A 19,890-nucleotide genomic window follows, 5' to 3' on the forward strand; every position below is an offset into this window, starting at 1 on the left:
GGAACTGGTTTGCTCTTTGAAGAAGAGCAATGTGAGAGTCTTTTTTTTCTGCAAAGAAGTAAGAGGACTTGTACATCTTATTATGGACAAACTGAGGTTGTTCAACCCCTGCTAGTCTCAGGGAGGGGACTTAAGAAAGATCAAAAGAGCCGTCTCCCAGGTGTGTGATACACAAACCAGGCATCTGGTATGGACTATGATACAGTTCCGCAGGAGGGAAGATGTGTTTCTCTGGACAGCTGTGGGTAGGTCTGGGTGAGGAATCATACTTTTCCACTGAACCAAGAATGTGCATCTTCAGAAAATTTCTAAATTACCACCTGTATTTTGGGCCGTGGCCGCAAGACGCAGCAGAGTGTGTGCACTCTTTCTCCTGCTGTCCGGGAGCACCTCTCGGGAGGAGCTTGTGAGTGTTAATTTCAGTGATGGCAAGAAACTCACGCTCAGTCAAAACTCACTAAGAAACGTGTGTGAAATGGAGAAAGGTTTTAAAGAAGTCTTCTGACATAAAATGTTCTTTGCTGCTCTTGTGTTCTTAAAATATACTTAATAAGCTTTCCCTGCTCTAAGAAACAAGTTAATGTTCCTATATTATTTTGTTTACACTCCACGTACATGGAAGTGGTCCCGGGAGAATTGGCATTAATTATTATCAAATGATCTTTCCCTTCGTTATCAGAATGTGAACAACTAAATCACCACTTCCCACGTGTGACAGATATATGAAAGGATATTTAACTCTTGCAGAGCTCTGGCTGGAGATGAGAATTTTCATAAATGTGTCTTGATTTGGAAAATATTATTTATGCCTTGTTTCGTCGACGATGACTTACAGAACAGACTCTTTCAAAGTAACCTCACTGAGGCTGAATTGCCCCCGTTGTATAAATAGGCAGACCGTATTTAGCTCCAATATGGAGGTTTCGATGTTTTATTATTCAAAACCAGGGCTGTGAGTTGGCAGGTTATCTGCTTACTCTCCCCTGTACCTGTTCACTCCGCTGCAGAAAGGTGTCGTCCACCTGAGGCTCTGAGCTTCCTTGCATGCTCTGCTGTCACCAAAGCAGATGGCAAGCGTGTCACTTGCCTCATGATAGCAAAGGAACCACAGTGCTACCGGGTTAGGCTCCGGGAGGGACACAGCCACAGCCCTGGGGCACCTCCCCATTCTCTTCTCATTCCTCAGGTATCCACCGTAAACTATCACTCCTCAAGTCAGATGTTGGAGAGTGAGACCCTTGCTTCAAAAACGTTGCATTTGAACAGAAAGAGGTACTTGACTGTAAGGAGGCACTCAAAAGGAAACCCATGGTTGTGGCCTGTGGGCCACGTTGATACACAACAGCTGTTTTGAACAACAGACTCCTAAATTAATGTTATTCAAAAAGGATGACTGTTATTAACATAGAAATACTGATTCAAGTAAAGTGAGGCTGGGTTTCTGCCTTCTAAGTTAATATCGTGTGCCGAGCGAAATTGACTTCACTCTCGCTTAGAACAGAGTAAGGCTCTAAGGAAAGCTTTATTTATTGGGCTTTTTTTTCCCCTTCAGTTTTGGTTTACTTTCCAAGAATCACTGTCCAGCCTTCTACCCTCACATAGACCTTTACCTAATCGTTCAAGGTGAAGACTCATCTCTTCTTAGGAGACAATCAGACCATCTCCTGAAGCAGCATTTAACTACTGCTAGGGACAAGAACTTACTCGGTATCTATCCTCAGACCTTTCTTGCTAGAGTCTACAGCCCATGTGTCTTTTTTTTTTTTTTTTTTTTTTTTTTTTTTTTTTTAAATATTTTATTTATTTGACAGAGAGAAATCACAACTAGGCAGAGAGGCAGGCAGAGAGAGAGGAGGAAGCAGACTCCCTGCGGAGCAGAGACCCTGATGCGGGGCTCGATCCCAGGACCCTGGGATCATGACCTGAGCCGAAGGCAGAGGCTTTAACCCACTGAGCCACCCAGGTGCCCCCAGCCCATGTGTCTTACGGCAACTTTTTCATATCATGTTCTTGAAGACTCCCGGATGTAGAGACATCAACATGGTGGCCGCCCCCAAGTCAGCTGTGTGTTATATGATGGGACCCTATTTGTATGCTGCTCAGAATCCACTGGGGGCCTCAGAGGACAGGAAGCCCACAAGCCAGTCTCCAGGGTCTCTCCTCAGGGGGAACTCTGGGGGCTTCCCATCTTATTTCCCATTAGCACTGGGATGTTCGTGGATACTATCAGTGGCTTCAAGAACACTCACTTCTAAAGAGTTAAGGAACCCACCTTTCTTTTTTTTTTCCTTTATAGTTTTTATTTAAATTCTGGTTAGTTAATGTATAGTGTAATGTTAGTGTAATATTAGTTTTGGGAGTAGAACTTAGTGATTCCCGCAGTGGTCATCACAGAAAGTGCCTTCCTTAATCCCTCCTTAATCCCTATCATGCATTTACCCCATCCCCCCACCCGCCTTCCCTCCACTAACCCTCAGTTCCTTCTCTATATTTAAGATTCTGTTTCTTGGTTAGCCTCTCTCTTTCCCTGCTATGTTCATTTGTTTTGTTTCTTAAACTCCACATATGAGTGAAATCATATGGCATTTGCCTTTCTGTGACTGACTTATTACACTTAGCATTATGCTCTCTGGTTCCATCAATGTTGTTGCAAATGGCAAGATTTCATTCTTTTTGATGGCTGAGTAACAGTCATCTATACCACATCTTCTTCATCCATTCATCAGCTGATGGACACTTGGGCTGTTGCCATAATTTGGCTATTGTAGATAATGCTGCTAGAAACACTGGGGTGCCTGTCTCCCTTCCAATCAGTATTTTTGTGTCCTTTGGGTAAATACCTAGTAGTGCAATTGCTGGGATGTAGTGGAGTTATATTGTTAATGTTTTGAAGAACCTCCATACTGTTTTCCAGAGGGGCCCAGAAATCTACCTCTCTTCAATGGAATCGAGGAGTAATAGTTCTTGGAGGGGACAAGAGGCCCCACTGCATTCCCACAGCTGTACGCTCATGACAGCCCCAGAAAACTCTGCTTCTTTATACGTCAGGAGATACCTGTGCCTCCTACTAGTAAGTCTGCTGGTGTTTATGATAAATAAAAAGGAGAAAGCAGAACATATCAATTAGAATAAAATCCCATCTTACAATTAAATACTTTGCTGAGTAAAGTCATAAATGAAAAATCTTGATGCTGAGGATTACTTTAATACTTAATATGTATTTTATGCATACGTCCATGTAAATTCTTCCGTTTCACAAATGTGTGTTAAGCCGTTAGTATGTGTGAAGTACTTGGAGGGATAAAAAGATTTCGAAAACACTGTCTCAGATTAGGAGAATTTATTCAAGTTAATGCTAAATCTTTGGGGACTAAATAAGAGAAAAGAAATGTTGAAAAGCAGTATTATGTTAAAGGGACAGTGATGTCTCGGACGTGAACTTACCTGGACAAATGGCTTCCTGTGAAGAACCTTCCAGTCTCACCAAGGGCTCTGCAGCCAGTTAGTTCAGTGGGTGGCACTGTCAGAAAAGAGATTCTGGCTTCCTGGAGGCCAAGTTCATAAAAGAGATGGGGAGCTTCTTCTGTTGGGACTATCAGGGTATAAAAAGCAAGGTTAAACTCTCATCCCAGGAATAACAAGGAGCTTTGCAAAAGGTCACACAGTATGCTCTAAAGTCTGTGTCATCTGAGCTTCCCCAAAGCAGATTTTAAAAGGTGCCCACCCCCCCCCCTCAGACAGACAGAAGTCACAGAACTGGCCCCCAGATGGCATCTTGCTGTGAATTAAAAGATATTTCTTCCCCATGTGGGCAGAGGCTCCTTCAGGTTACAAGGTCCTGAGAGACTAAGGCCAATGCCCTCTGTTTCCAAGCTCATCTGGCCCAAACCTTTGTGCAGTGCACAAATTGTACCACTGTACATGGAGGCCCTGGCTCCAGCCATGTGCTTGGTGCTTAATAAATATCTATGACTGAATGAATGAATGAATGAAGTGAATGAATGTTCAGGAACATAAAATTACATCAGAGCCCCCCTCCTACCCCTGCCAAGTGGCAATTGCCACAGCATTTATGTTTTGTTTAAGGATGTTAGAGAATTTCTAATGGTTAACAGCAGATAAAGAAGAAAGGATGAACAGGACAGGACTTAAAAACAAAACAAAACAAAACAAAACAAAAACCCAGAATGGATGGGGACAGGGAGAAGAATGTGGCAGTAGGAATGATAACTTACTAGTTTTAATAGTTGAGTTTGTCTGTAGTTAAGAGAATCTGTACCCATTGTTCTGGCCTACATAAATTGCATAGTGAGTTAGATGCTGTCATCCGAACCACATACAATAATATAAGCAACTGAAAGACATTGAACAAGTCTCTGTGTGTGTGCATGTGTGTGTGTGTGCGTGCATGTGTGTATAGTGATCTACAGAGGTGGGGCCGGTAGGACTAGTTCACAAGAGCTAATCATGCATATTTCTTTCTGACCCTGTGTTCAGTGACTTTCTAGCTTGAAACTGACCACTCTGGTATCATTTACAGCACTAAGTTCTTTCAAGAGAGTGGCATGGGGGCTGGTTTACTAACATCTGCCCAGCGTGTGTGTGATCACTTAGTTATACCCAAGCTGGGGTCTTTAGAAGATACACAAGGCCAAGCAGTCCACAGAGACAACTTTGGGTGCAGGCAACATAAACCTACCTTTCAGTTACCTTCTGTATTTTTAATGTGTTATATATTTGGGCTATCAGCATAATTAGATAATAAAAATTTGCTACGTGTATTAGTAACAACATCTAAAATATCATACTGCTTGCCAAACATGACTTTAAACAATTGTCTTATAATTTTATCTGTAGGCTATTCAATAGCAAAATAACACACAAAGATTTTCAGCATTTGCAATTAGAGCACATATCTACAAGTTAACACAGACCCTTTCCTGGTGCAATTCATTAACTATAAGAGTGTAATTAAATATACCATCCGAGATTCCAGGTACCTAGATATACCAACTCTGGCGGGTAGGTACCCTCGTCTCTGCCCATCTTTCAGTACTTAGAGTTTGGGAATCATGCCTCTCATGCCCCTGAGAGTCGAAGCTTTTCTTCTGTTTGCTTTCTGATCATTTCCCTCATCTGATTTTATAATAAAGCATCTCTCAAATTCATTGTCTACTTGGGACAATATTACTGTAGTATTTTCACATTGTTCCCTTTCTAAAGCATCCATTCACTAAAGAATTCTTTATTTAATCTTTATTACATCTCTGTAATCTTGCCGAGATGCATCCAGGTAATTTAAATTGCAGCAGCTGTATGACAAAGTATATACAGAGTTGTGAAGAATGAGAACAATTAGTAAGGTTTGTGGGGCTGGAATTCATTTAAGAAGGAATGCAGTTTTCCTATTTATTTTACCTCCTGGTGCCATCCCCGATTTTATTGTCTACTTAGGACCATCCATTCCAAGGCCACCCTTGTTGAGCAGGAATGCTCTCATGGAGACACAGTAGCTCGCCAGTTCTCCGACGAAACCAGTGTCTGCCGCAGTTGATAATACACCAGATTCATGCTGAGTTTAAGAAAGCAATAAAGCACACAAGTGTCCCACACTGTCTGAAACACAGACAGAATACTTTGGAAAATCAGCCTGGAAAGGAAGCTTTCGAATACCTCAGGAATCCATTTCACTGACATAAAGTTGGAGAGGTATTCTAGCAGAAAAAATTAAAAAAAATAGGCCTAAACCAAACGAAATTGAAGACAAAATTCAGTAATAATAACTACTTCACTAACACCAGAAGCAACCAAAATGGGGAGTCGCTGTTTATATTTGTACAGCGAGTCCCGTTTCTCCCGGGTGTGGCTGAAGCAATGCATGGTCACAGCAGCAAAACAGTAATAATATAAACAACATCAGATGCTTACGGAGACACTTCCTGTTCCACCAGAACCACTCAAAATGACTACAGCTGACTTTTTTTTGTGAATCCACTTGTCACATATTATAGAGAAAGACATTCAGTTGCCCAATTTTCCAATCGTCCAACAATCTCAAGTTTTTGTTCTGTTTGCACCTGACGTTCAGTGATCAGGCCACTCAGTGCTCTCTCCGCGGGATGTCCCAGCCGGTGGTGTTTGTCATCACTGAAGCATGATACCGCATGTTTTTATTTACATTCGATGTGCAAACATTTTAGTCCACTACCATCCACTGATCAAGTGTTGGCAATAAATGTACCTGTCCTGATTGAGCTGCATTAGCATATTGTGAAAACAAGTTTTGTTTTTGTTTTCGTTTTTTTACCATTGAATATGACCTTGGATTTTTCCATCCACTTTAAAAGTCAGAAGTCTAATTGTCAAAAATAAAATTTGTTTTAGTTTTCTATTGCTGCTGTAATATTCACAAATCTGGTGACTCAGAACAACACACATTTATTATTTCATAGTCTTCGCGGTCAGAAGGCTGATACCAGTCTCCGTGGCTAAAATCAAGGCATCAGTGGGACTGTGTTCCTATCTGGAGGCTCAAGGTGGGGCATCTGTTTCCTTGCCCCTTCCAGCTTTTAGAGGGACCCACATTTCCTGGGTCATGGCCACTCCCTCCCGGATCCAAACAAGCAGTGCTGCCTCTCCCTGACCTTTCTTCCATATTCACGCATCCCTCCCACTACAGGCAAGGAAGGTTTTCTGGTCATAAGGATTTAATCGTTAGAGTAGATCCACCGAGATAATCTGCAACAGTCTCCCCATCACCTAACCCTACTCTCACTTGCCATGGAAATTAAGACACTCTCCCGTTCTCTCAGGTTCTGGGAATTAGGACACAGGTAACTTTTGAGGGGCTGATATTCTGGGCTGATATCATAAAGACGGGCATAAAGAATATCCACCCTGGGGGCGTCCTGTCATTTAACTCTGAATCACGCTACACAGAACACTGACCCTCTGCTCCCCACTGCTCTCCTCCTCCCTAGACAAATGTAAGTCGGCGTTGCATCGGGTTCCACCCCACAAGGATGTAGCCAGTATCTGCTGTCACAGTAATTCCGTGCAACGAGCAGGGGCCTGTGCTGCAGGTGCATATTTTTGCTCCTAAATCTATGGTTCAGCTGGCCAGGTCTGCTGACCTTGGCCAGTCTGCCGATCTTGGCTGGGCCTTCTCAGTGTCTGTAGTCACTTGGAAGGTTGCTGGAGGGACCTAGCTGGAACAGGTGAGCTGGCTTCCACCTGCTCTCTCTGGTTCTTCAGCCTCCAGCTGGCCAGTCTGCCTTGCTCTCACGGCAGGGCCAGGGGTCCACAAGAGAGCAGACGTGTGCCAGGCCTCTCGAGGCCTGGGCTCAGGATGATGACTGCACGTTGTCACTTTCACCCCCATCCTTTTGGCCAAAACAAATCACAAGGCCAGTCCAGCCCCAAGGAGTGTGGAAAGAAGGGAACCCAGAGTTGGTAAAGATATGGATGCAGGAAGGAGGGAGAATGGGACTCCTCCTGTAGTTAGCCGACTCACAGGCACTCCACGTCTTCGTATGAATTTATGCCACCTTTTGAGAATCTGAGTAGAAATTTCTGTCAAACCTAAATACAAAGACAAACAGCCCCTGAGTCCCTGGTGTGGCTATGGCCACATGATTGCACCTCACCTCAGACGCGAAATAAGGGTGGGCCAGGTTGGTCTTTGGAAGAAAGACTCCCTGGTGTATGGATATTTGGTGTTTGGTGAGCGCATCTTCCAGCAGCCGCGCTATCACCAGGCGCCGGGCGGGTAGTGAAAGATTACAGACAGAAAGGTTTTGTCTGATGAATAATAAAGTTTTGTAATTCACCCTATTTCTTGTTTGAGAAATGTCTTGTTTGAGAATTCCAGAATTCCCAGAGACATTCTGTGAGCATTCCAGAATTCTCAGAGACAAATCAGCAACAGGGTAGGATTTCTGGGTGCAAACTCTGAATGTGGCTTTATTTCACTATCCCGATTGATTTTTCCATCACCCTGATATCATTTCCTGTTTACCTTTATAACTGTAGGCAATTTGACCATCTCTAATCCTTTTTAGAATGAGTTGTACTGAAAATAAACAAAGTTTCCAACCTATAAAGTTGGTAAAGGATTAGCTTCTCAAGGCAAGGTCTTCAGGCAGTATATACTGAAACAGTTACTAGTTGGACTGATTTTCTAGGTTTGGTGGCCTTGTGTGAGAGAAAAAACACACACCCAAAATTAATCAACATTATTTAAAAACTCTACCATTTTCTATCTCTGTGTACATGGGCAAGTCATGTCACCCATCTGAGCCCATCTGTAAAATAGGAAATGTAACAGTAATAATGATAACACCAGCATAATGGGGTGATTTCAAGGCCCAAAGAACACAACGCATAGCCCCCAGTACACTGTCTGGGACTACGGAAGCCTTGATCAACAATGGGGGAATGGGCTCTGGGGAGATCCTAAGACTGGGCTCCTTTCTTCCACCCATTTCGCTGATGGACGAGGTCATCTGTCCCGGGCACAAGAAGGATAAACTCAGCTGGCACAGACATAAAGTTACCAAGGTGACCAAAGGTGGTGTATTTCTAACTCTCCCAGGTGACAATCATCTGTAATAAATCACTTAGCCCTCCTTTTCGTTTTCCATTTCCTACAGAAGAGGGCATTTTGAGGGGATTCCTTTGCTAAATGGGAATTCGATCCAGGAACTCACCCATGAACATGAGCTAACAATGCCCTGCTGTTGGCTTATATCACAAAGCCAACAGGAGAGTCTTGCTTCCCTCTCCCTTCCGCCTGCATTAAGCAGACCAAGGCTCCCTTCTCGTATATTTTAACCTGATTTCCTTCTTGTAAATCTTTTGGGGCAAAGGAAAAAAAAAAACAGTAGGATTTTGGGGATTATTGACTTCTCCCACTAGGACTGACTATGGAAAGGGAGCCATTGGTCGGAGCAAGTCTCGTGCTCCCAGCCTGATGCCCCATTGACCCTTGTGTTGTGGTTATTAGAGAGCAAGGCTGAGAACAGGATGTATGTACATGGAGAAGGGTTCGAAGCAGCCTACTTTCTGGCAGGCCAGGCAACAGGAAAGATACCCACAGGGCCTGAAAGAGGGGGACTTTCATCCCCAGACAGAAACAGAACAGGCCTTAAACTGGCTTGGGCTTGCAGCTCTGCATAGTGAAATTTTATATGCAAGGTTTTGTCTCTTGTCTTGTGAGGGCTGACCTCATATGACACATGCCTATGGCCTCCCCCCAGCCCCTGCCTGTCTCACACAAAACCCTGCTCATATGCACACACAGTGTGGACAATCAGTGAATGTTATGACTCTGAAGTCTTCTTGTTTTCACATTCAAGGATTGAATATCACTTGCTTTAGAGGAATAGAGGTAGAAACAAGCTAAAATAAACATAATTGATGTTTTGAAATGCGTTAAAAAAAAACAGGCTTTAGAATTTCTCATCAAGCTTCCTGTGGTCCTATTCATCTAGGGAATACAGAGACAATAGCCAGCCCCACTTTCTGGTAGGATCTGTTCTGTTCATGCTTCCTCATCTAAAGGAAAGCTGATGAACATTTCACTCCGAGAGAAAACTCTTCTCATTTTGTGCATCGGTAGTAGGTGAAAGTATAATTTTGAGAACTTTCCATCTTTAAAACGCCCTTAAAGAAGTATTTCTTCACCTCCAAGGAGCAGGTGCTGCTCCCCTATGCAAACAGATGAGATTGCTGTTATTTGAAGAAATTCAATTCTAAAGACCATAATGCTTCTGGGACTCAAAACTTTCAATTTAACCTAGTTTTGGTTCTCACTATCAGTACACAAAACGGTTTTTGTTTTTCTCTTTGGGAACATTTAGTTCAAATCGCTTCTATCCAGTGTGAATAGAGCCTGTTATGGGCTAGACATTCCAGTAGGTGCCGGCAACAGGGGACTGGACCAGCCTCCCTACCTTCAGGGCTCCACAGGCCACCAGACTCCAACGCACTTTGGTCAGTGCTGTGACAGATCCATGCATGGAAAGCTGTGTTATTGTTCTCTCACCTTTTCACTTAGATGGGCGGTCATGGAAATAAGTGAAGGCGTTTCTATGTTTAAAAATATTTAATGATAAAAAATGAATGAGAATTCCCTCAAAAGGAATCATTTTTTAAAAATCCACAAACTGATTTGTGTTCCTCCCCCGCCCCCCCCAACCAATTCCCAGGTGACAGAAATGTTGCTTCCTAAGTTTTCTGGGCTCCTGGCCAGACACTGGTTCTCCCCATATTTGGGAATTGTTCTCAGTTTGGTTGTTGGAGAGGATTTAGTATCTGCATGTATTGAAGGTTTGCAATGAAGGAGGAGGAGGAGAATACCAGCAGTAACAAGAGAAATCCCCCTGAAATTATTTTAAGATAATGTTGCCTCTGGGGCACCTGGGTGGCTCAGTGGGTTAAGCATCTGCCTTCGGCTCAGGTCAGGATCCCAGGATCCTGGGATCGAGTCCCACCTGGGGCTCCTTGCTCAGCAGAGAACGTGCTTCTGCCTCTGTCTGCCACTCCCCCTGCTGCGCTCTCTCTCTCTCTCTCTGACAAATAAATAAGTAAAATCTTTAAAAGATAATAACTCTGTTGCCTCATTGAAGGCATGTGAAACTGAAGAAAGACCTTCTCCACTACACAATAAATGTGAGCAATAGGGATATGCGTAACGTGGTAATGATGACTTCTGACCTGTCACACAGCTAGCTCTGGGGTGGACATTTGCAGTAATGACCAGCTGTGTTACTTTGTGATGTGTCTAATGCAAAATGACACTTCAGAAAGCTTTGCAGTTGGTGTGACTCTCGGGCTGCGTGAGGGAGCTCAAGTGTGGTCACTTTCTGTCTCTGTCGAGATAAGTCCAGGTCGAAGGAGAGGGATTTCTATTTCCGTTACATGGGAATACATTTTCTTCTGAATTTGTATAGGGATCCTCCTTGACTTGATTAGTCAATACTAATAAACTACGTTATCAGTGGATATTGCTAAAAGATCATAAAAGGTGGGTTGTCTCCAGATTTTGAAAGTTGTACATGCAGCTAATGTATTATGATAATTCTTATCACAGACGTAGTCGCGGTATAGTATATACACTGGATTCAGCCATGTCCTTATTGCGGTGAAAACGAAGTAGAAGCCATTATTAAAGTACGTACAGTACATCATGTGTTTAGAGCACGAAGACAAAAGCAGCGAAATGTCCTCTCCTGCACTCAGCCTGGAGCTCCAGGATGCGTTTACAAGGGTCTCCATTTGGTTTCGTCTGCCGCGCAGCAGGGGTAGATCAGTGAGCCGACGACTGGAACATGGGGTTACCTCTGCTATTTCGAAATGCCCTCAGACCTGACTCTGTGCCATGTACCGTCTAATGTCACCCGCTCCTTGATTCATCTGGGATCCTGGGACCTTCTGCCTGTGCTGACGTGATGAGATTGGGGGGCGCGCAGGGTCCTCTGTCTGCGGCAGGAGTGACAGCCACCTGGATTGGGACCGAGGTCAGAGAGAGTACCCTGCTGCAGTCATCTTTGCCTTACGTTTCCCATTATCCTTGGTCTGACTGTTTGCTGGAAATACCAGCTTTCTGTCGCCTTAAGACAGTGAGCACATCTTCTGTGGTGTACTTCCAGAAGCTGCTTCGGTGCCCTGGAGGGCATCCTAGCTGCTGTCCTAAATTGGGATGACAGTGTTGCTCATATTAAATTGCCTTCTCGCTTGGCTCGGCATGCTGGGATCCATATCTATTAATGCAGGAGTGTCCAAATGTCCTGCTAGGAAAGCAATTTGTTCCTCAGTAGGGCGTCAGGGAAGCAGCTGGTCTAAGAAGCCATCAGAGGTGATGTTGGGGGCAAGTTGTGTTTTTCTTGATTTAATGGAAAATCTTACTGATCCATCGCCTCACTTGTCCTCAACACTCGCCAACAAGGCAACACATACCCATGTCCAGCCTTCTCCTTTTTGTCCCCACGGGCCTGGCATTGCTGTCCTGCAGAGGGTCAGCCCTCCACACAGCCTGGGCTGACCACAATAAACACATTATTAATGGATTTTTTTTTTAATTCCCTGGGGAGGCAGCACAATTTGGAGACATTCAGTTAAATAACACACTTGAACTCAACTCAGGTTTTCTCAAAAGCACCTCCCCCAGGAGATCTTATGTACACACACCATGTCGATACGTACTCCCCACATCCCTCCTGCCTCACCACCCAAACCTGACAAAGTTCTTTTCTTGAAGGAAGCTCATGAAATTCAAGATGCCCACTTGCATGGCTGTTCTGCTGGAGTATATGTTCAGTGACAAACTCCCAACCAGATGTCAGGAGCAATGACCAGACTCCAAGTTCATGTTCACTGTGTGCCAAGGAGTCTCGTCTTGAAGTGTCTGATGAGCAAGGAATGCTCACCTTGTCTCTGATGGGAAGGATCTCTATGGCCCCAGCAACCGGACTGAGAGGCCTGCTGATCCAGAGATGGAACAGACCTCCCAAATGGGCCATGATGGCATCGGCCCCACTGCCTGCCCTCAGAGCGTGCATGTTAGAAATGTGTATGATAAAGCATTGTGGTCTCAACATTCATGGAAAATCCAGCATTCTTTAAAACATGGCAGTGATGTTGTACAAGGCACACAGTTTGAAGTAATGTCTGTGTCTCTGAAGACAGGTTATTTCATTTCTTGTTCAAACATAAAAATGGCATGTTTAGTACTTGAGAAGAAAGAGAGCTTCCCCAGGACAACTCCTGTGTCTTTAATGCACTCTTTTGTGTGGTTGAATTTCTGGATGATTTTTATGGGACTTAATTACAAAATTTGTCAGACCTTAAAGATGGATGAGTAACAAATTCTTCGAGATGGAAAGTACATTCTTCCATGGTACGAAAGGAACGTGTTTAGGCAAACGGGTAATAAACTGAGCACACGTGGCCACTGTTTATCGTCCTCTTACTCGTCTTTCTGTCCAGAACCGTTGGCCTCCTGCTTCGTCAAACCAACCAAGACTCAGCCCCACCTCTAGACTGCCTTGTAAGCATGCGTGCCTGGGGCTGTCTTCACTTTGAGATCCTACAAAGTACTAGCTCATGTTGGTCCAAGGTTTAAGAAGTGATTGCACACATAGTGAAAGAGACAGGTAAACACTGCTCGATTGGTAATAAGCCCAATCATCTTTTCTGTGTCTGGCTGTACCTGGCAGTCAAATGACAAGCATTTCTAGGTAGAGACCCTGTGTCAGATACTTGACTATCTAATCAACCACTGCTACTAGGCTTTGTATTAGCAATAAAAAGATGATTGTGAAGAGTTAAATGTCTTCACTACCTTTGTATTTTGGTGAAGACCAATTTTCTCAGAACTTTAACTGACGTTAAACATTGGTTTCCTCTTTTTACAGTAATCAGGGTATTTTGAAGAGCCATCTGTAAATTCATGAGCCTACTTTCAAAGATGTTTTCCAAGTCACCAATTAAATAAGACCCAGAACTGTAGGGAAACCTTAGCCATAACCTTCTCTGTTGATGTTTAGCTAATTAATAAACCGTAGGTATGGTCAGGTTTTCTTTTTTATCCTCATAGAATATGTTACAATAAAGAATTGATATTTTTTTTTAAGATTTGCAAAGCTAGAGAAGCAGGAAAGTGAAGAAAGCTCATGAGGGTTTCAACCCACCATTAAAAATTTGTTTTGGAGGCCCCTAGGTATGGCCTATAATCTGTGTACCTACCAAACTACCTACCTAGAGCAACAGCCCATGAGTCATGGCCAGTCTCTCTGTGAGACTCTTGGCAAAGCTTCTCCTTGGCCATTCTTTACCCACTGTCCTACTTCCGTCCACTTCTGCCTTTTCACCTTGCCTGTCACTCCACCTTAGAAAGAAATCAAGTCGATTTGGGTGAGTATTCCCTTTACGAAACCTCCCCCAGTCGATACCAAACCCCATTTTCTTCAAGCTGGTTTCAGATGGATCGACACCCTGTTCTTTTTCCAGTCCTGGGTGAGGGCAGGAGACTAAGATTCAGACCGCACTGAAGGACGCCATGCTCTAGATTCTCCAAGACACTGGGAGAACGGCTCATCCAATCTGCCATATGTGGAATCTTTTTGAGTATACCATGGCAGCTCACCATATGTAAAATTGTAAAGAACCTATGAAAGATATGCATATACCTTTTGAAATAAATCCCTTCCCTGTAAGGGTGCTCCCTCGAGCACCTCCTCACCCCGGCTGTGTCAGATCTGCTGCTCTCCTGGGTCCCGTCTGGGGTCAGCCCACCTGGCTCTCATCATACCCACCCCCAAACGGTCAGCACATCCTTTCATTCTGGATGTTCCAAAGTTGCCAATAATATTCTGATACTCCGTCAATGTTACTAGACCAATAGGTGAAGTCAGGAGGACACACTTAGTACCCTTCCTTCGGGGTCATGTGTGTCTGCATCATCTCTCATCATTCGGAGACATCCTAATAATATTTTCCTCTAGATGGGCCAGGGAGATGGCCCCATCAGGCTGGGGGGTGAGCGGGGTTTGGGCGACTCTCCAACCGCACCCCATACGTCACCAGGCATGCTGCATATGAGCACCCTCAACCGCGCGTCCCACACGCCATCAGGCCCGATGTGCACCCAAGGGGCAGGACGGCCCAGTCCCCAGTAGCCAGGCGTCTCCTGTCCTTCTAAGTCCAGGTTCATGCAGGTAACATGTCTCAGCGAGCGAGGCCACGCCTTTGTCCTTCCCCAGTAGAACACATCCCCATGCAAACTCCCATCCCCTTTCCAGATGCTGCCCCGAGCCACAACGTGCACCCCCTCTTCCTCCACAAGACCCTCCTTCCCTCCCAGCGTGGAGTGGCCAACTGCCGTCCACTGGGTCTTCGCCAGTCTGCGCTCTCTGCTCCCACTGCCGCCTCCCTCCATCAGTCTGCACCGCCAAGCAAAAACATGGCATGGGGCTTGTTGCCCTTGTATTCTGACAGTAGATCAACTGTAAATGATCGAGTCTCTCAGGTCTCTGGAGGAGGAGTTTTTCCTTTACTCGCATCTGGCCCCGAGTGTGGTCCTCAGGGTGTGTGTGCTCGGGCATCCGGGGGGACAGAGATTTCTTGTTCCCAGCCTCACTCCCCGACAGCTTCCCTGTGGTGTTGTGGCTGCCCAGACGGCTGCTTGCCATCTGATTCAGTTCAACAGACCTTCCCGGGGGCCTGTTCTGTGCAAGACACCTGCCGGGGCTGTCGATGGAGGCAGATGCCGGAAGAGCAAGGGGACGCAGTGCCTGCCGTGCAGGAGGCTGAGCTCCGGGGCAGAGAGGGCTTCGAGCTGGAGGGAGACTTGAGTGTGTGAGTCGGGATCTCAGGACACCATAGAGGAAAGCCATGGGCCAGGGCTGGGGTGGACGTGGGGACAGTCACTGCCTCGCTCACTGGCAGCTGAGCACTGGGGCAGAGATGGCCCTACAGGAGCTTGAATGTGAGGCTGGCCCCTGCCCCACTGGTCTGGCCACCCTCATACAGGGTTGGGGCCGGTCAGCCCCACTGCCCATGGAGGAGTGGGCTTCATGCAGCGCAGGAGAAGGGCCCAGAAGCAGCTGGCGTGTGGCCTCAATGGCTGGACGGGGAGGCCTGGTGCAGCCTCCGGAGTGAGAGGTGCCATCTCCTCTGGGGCGGGCCGCGTGCTCTGGGGGAGATGGAAACGCAAGTGACACTCTCGGGGTCGCAGCTGCCCCTGCCCGACCCCACGACTCTCTGGGAAAGAGCATTGCTGCTTTTCTGCCCGCACCATGTCCTCACAGCCACGTGACCTGAACCCCGCTTCAGCTCAGCCAACTCCCTGGAGAGAGACTGGCAGGCCCTGTGCAGGCGCTAGGGTGGCCTCCGCCCATGGCCAGGTCAGCGGGGCTGAATGGCCCCAACCCTGTTTGACGCCTCTATGGCGTCCTGAGATCCCGACTCACACAGCCAAGTCTCCCTCCAGCTGGAAGCCACAGAGCCCCAACTTCTGTCAGGTCCGTCCTTCCTTGGGAAAGAGTCATCGTCTAGATCTCACATATTTGGAAATAATTGTAGGTACACAGTGTGTTGTAAGGATAACACGGGGAGCGCCCAGTGGTGCCTACATGTTCCGTGACGATGGTACGACCTCCAAACCGTGAAACTGACCTCGTTAGCGTGTGTGGGTGGTGCTGTGCCGTCGGGTGATGCGTGTGGATTTGTGTAACCGTCACCTCAGCCCTAGACTCCACTTACGACGGTGCGGCCGGGGGCAAATTCCACGAGACAGAAGGATTCAGCGTGTGCACCTTATGAGTAACGAAACCTGGCGATTCTAGGTCAGATGGCTGCTCTCAGATCCATGAAGTCTGGCCAGAACAAATGGACTGAGTAAATGTGTCAGTCCCATGGAACGCGCCCCCGCCAACCAGACTCAGCCTGAAGTCACAAGTCGGTGACTGAAAATGTGCTCGGTGAGTAAAAGAAGGCAGTGACCGTTTTGCTCGCATGTTGTTGACAGAAATGCGTGTTCTGAGCAGCCCAGTCCCAAGGCAGGCTCTGGCAAAACCTGTCTGCTCCACGTCACTCCGGTTGAAACCAACGCCATTACTATGAACTCCATAATATTGGGTGTTTTTCGTTAATGAGAAAGAAATCAGTCATTCAACCTGTGGATTAAATGTGACTTTTTAGAATGAGGCATAAAATGAGAATAACTCCCTCAAAGCATCAACTCGATTTTCATAATAAATGAGTCCGTTGAAATGGCAGCGTTTTCAAGAGTCAGGTTTCTGCACTTTCCTTCTTCAAGTCACATCTTTGAAATGTTGGTAATGACCCGGTCCAACTGCATGGAGGAAAGCGGCCTGAGTTTGGCATTGCATTCGCAGTGTCTAAATGAACCTTCTGAAAAGCTCAGTTGATGGTTATTTTTAATAATTACATGCAGACTTGCAGGTCATTGAGAAAAATCACAATGTTGAACCTCACAGTCTTAGAGGGAGAAAAAAATTATCTCCTTTGCCAGAGATTATCAGGTTATTAATTTTTTTCAGTGCGTGTGTGAAAAGCCATTAGCCTTTTTTTTCTTTTCCTTAAATACCTAGCTCTACCAGGAGACGGTACTTAAGCAGCGGTAATTTTCATTGGGCAAAATTACATTAGGAGAACTTCGAGTCCTGTCAAGGTGAAGGCTAACCAATTAGCAAGTAGGTGCCATCAGATTTAGACGCAGCGGATGAGTATGCAGAAATCTCGAAATTCTCCCAACGGCAATGTGATCTTCTAATTTCATCTATATTTATCCCATACTCAGAGCCGCGCTGGAGAGAATTCCCTTTACTTATTATGGCAGCCCAGTGAAATATCACTTCCAGTGAAACATTAATGAAATAATACAATTTTCTTCTCATTTTAAAGGATTCCTCTTTAAATGCTGAAATCCTGACTCTCATGGCCTAGGCATTCCCCAGCTCAGTGCATGGAAAGTCAGGGGGCGCTTGGGTGGCTCAGTCAGTTGGATGTCTGCCTTCGGCTCAGGTCATGATCCTGAGGTCCTAGCATCAAGCCCTGCATCAGGCTCCCTGATCAGAGAGGAGTCTGCTTCTCCCTCTCCCTCTGTGCACATGCTCCCTCTCTCTAATAAAAAAATAAAATCTTAGACCAAATAAGTGAATGAATTAATGCATGGAAAGTAGGAACCATCTCTAAAGGCAATGTGGCCATAAAGGAAGAAACCCTAGAAGATCATACTAAGAATATAACTATATTCAAATGTATGCACATGGATTTGAAACTCACAGGAGATCCAGAATAAGGAAAATTATTGAGTTAATATGGTGTTACTCTAGGCATTTTTGCTCCTCGTGTTACTAACGGTCTATGATACAGTAGCGTCTTCCCTCACAAAATGCGGAAGGAAAACAGATGGGTGCACGTTTGTCTCTTCGGTACCGTGTGTGCGACAGAGGGTCAGTAAATGAAGTTGGATCAAAGTATAACAATAAAAAGGGGACTTATCAATGAAGTCAATTTATGTTTTCACAGCACAATTTACAAAACAGGGCGGAGACATAGCACATTTGCTTCATGCTTTTGTGAGGGAGTAGCCACGTGTGGAATGGCTTCCGTGTCGATGGTGTTTTCCCTGGTCCATCTTGACCTGGCAGCTGGGCCTCGTCCTCTTACCTCAAAGCTCACCTGCACGGTACCCCTGGCCCCTCGAGGGGTTACTGTTCTCATACCTTCCCCTCTTAACCCTAATGCCCATAATCCTTCTCATCCCCTAAAAAGACTCTGGCCCCCAAAACCTGATCATAGTCACATTCCTAGCCTCACATAGTCTGACTCTGTTGTGCATTTCAACTATTTAAACTAGTGCCTGAGATTGTGGCCACATTCAGCGTCCAGCATGTGCTTGCCCAAGCCCAAAGAGTCCTTGTCCGACTGAGTGAGTATGTCTGGTCTGCAGACGCAGGAGAAAGGAAGGTCTTTTACTGCTCTTTCATTGATGCCCTTCACTCGCTCATTCATTCTTCCAGTCGTTTGTTCACAGTCCCCAAGATCCTAATATGCCAAAGAATGTCCTCGATACTAGGGTTCCAGAAGAACAAGCTTTGTACTTTTGAGAAGATCACAGTTCACGGAGTCCTCTCCCTTCCAGAGGTGAAATAAAGGTTTGCTTAGGTTGTGCCAATGTAAACCAAAAGTGGCTAAAGCAGTTCATGAGACTCCATGGACTCCACGGGATCCCGTTGGGGGGAAGGGACAGAGCCCAGCTCAGGAAGCCCCAGAAGCAGCAAGTTTCCCCGTCTGGAAGGAGCACAGGGCACCTCAGGTGGGTGGTGAGGCTCCTGTCCTCCAGGGAATCCTTGTTCTTTGGGTGATAACTGTGGAAATTCCAATCAAGATGGTGAACCCAAGGAAGCCTGTCACGACCGCCGTGAGACATGCGCACAGTAAATGTGTTGTCCTTACCACTAGGTGGCGCTTCCGGTGGCTTGTCAAGTACTTCTCTTTCCTGGCACGAATTTATTGATATTTTGGCAGCAATACATTGCGTTGCTTTATTATGGTTAAGTTTCACTGAGCTGCTGTTCCTCAGCACCTCCCTTCTGGTCCAAGTGTGTTTCCGCTTTCGTTTGACTTCCATGAAGGTCAATTGATGACTAGTCACTTTCTTCCAGTTGGTTTAAACAATTTTTCTGTGCGAGTTTATCATGTTTGCAGTATTCAGAGGGGCTCTTTGGGTAATTTTTAAAACTAATTAATTAAACCACCCTTAATACTATTGATTAATATTATCTTTCATGGGTATCTTTCCATTTTTAGAGTGACCTTGAGTAAATTGAGTACCCGGGTTTTCTTATTCCCGTCAAGCTCTGATGTTATTCTGGCCCGTTGGCCCCAGATGGGTGAGTGCGTGCAGAGATAGGATGTAGCGTGTGTGCACACATATGTGCGTGTTGGGAAAAACAGGGACAGAAGCCACCACCGAGCTCGCAAGGCAAACCCGGCTTTCTGGGATGTAATGAATGGAACCACAGGAGCTGTCTTCCCAAAAGTGAGACATTCTTCTCCCAGACTGTTTTCCACGCCAGTTGGCAGATTTTTTTTTTTTCCCCAATATCAACCCATCTGCCATTTGCATCCCACAGTAACCTGGCAACTTGCTGCCCAGGTTGGGCTTTTTTCAGCCTGACCGCTGGCCGGGGCAAGCTGCAGTGTAGTGATGTTCTTTTGCAGAACTGTCAGGGCACTCGGGCAGGTCTGCACTGTTCTTTGCTCATGTCACAAAGGCTTGGTGTTCTTGAATAGATGGGTGACAGTCTCACTGTACTTCCTAATGTGTCCCGTCAGTTGTCATGGACTAAAAGCAGTCTG

At 45.7% G+C, this 19,890-nt stretch overlaps 1 protein-coding gene across 4 annotated transcripts in view; it reads left to right on the plus strand.

The window, feature by feature from the left end:
- Window positions 1-19,890, plus strand: part of PRKN (parkin RBR E3 ubiquitin protein ligase) — a 1,331,354-nt gene that overhangs the window by 1,168,706 nt on the left and 142,758 nt on the right. Inside the window, exon 11 of one of the 4 annotated variants that reach the window (XM_046005591.1) lies at window positions 11,093-11,200. The exons of the other annotated variants lie outside the window; for them this stretch is intronic. Coding sequence (XP_045861547.1) covers window positions 11,093-11,098 — 6 coding nt within the window. The 3' untranslated portion in view covers window positions 11,099-11,200. Of the gene's footprint in view, window positions 1-11,092; window positions 11,201-19,890 lie in introns of those variants that run through there. 4 annotated transcript variants of the gene reach the window in all.

Source organism: Meles meles, chromosome 5 (genome assembly GCF_922984935.1).
Source record: "Meles meles chromosome 5, mMelMel3.1 paternal haplotype, whole genome shotgun sequence".
Lineage (NCBI taxonomy): Eukaryota > Metazoa > Chordata > Mammalia > Carnivora > Mustelidae > Meles > Meles meles.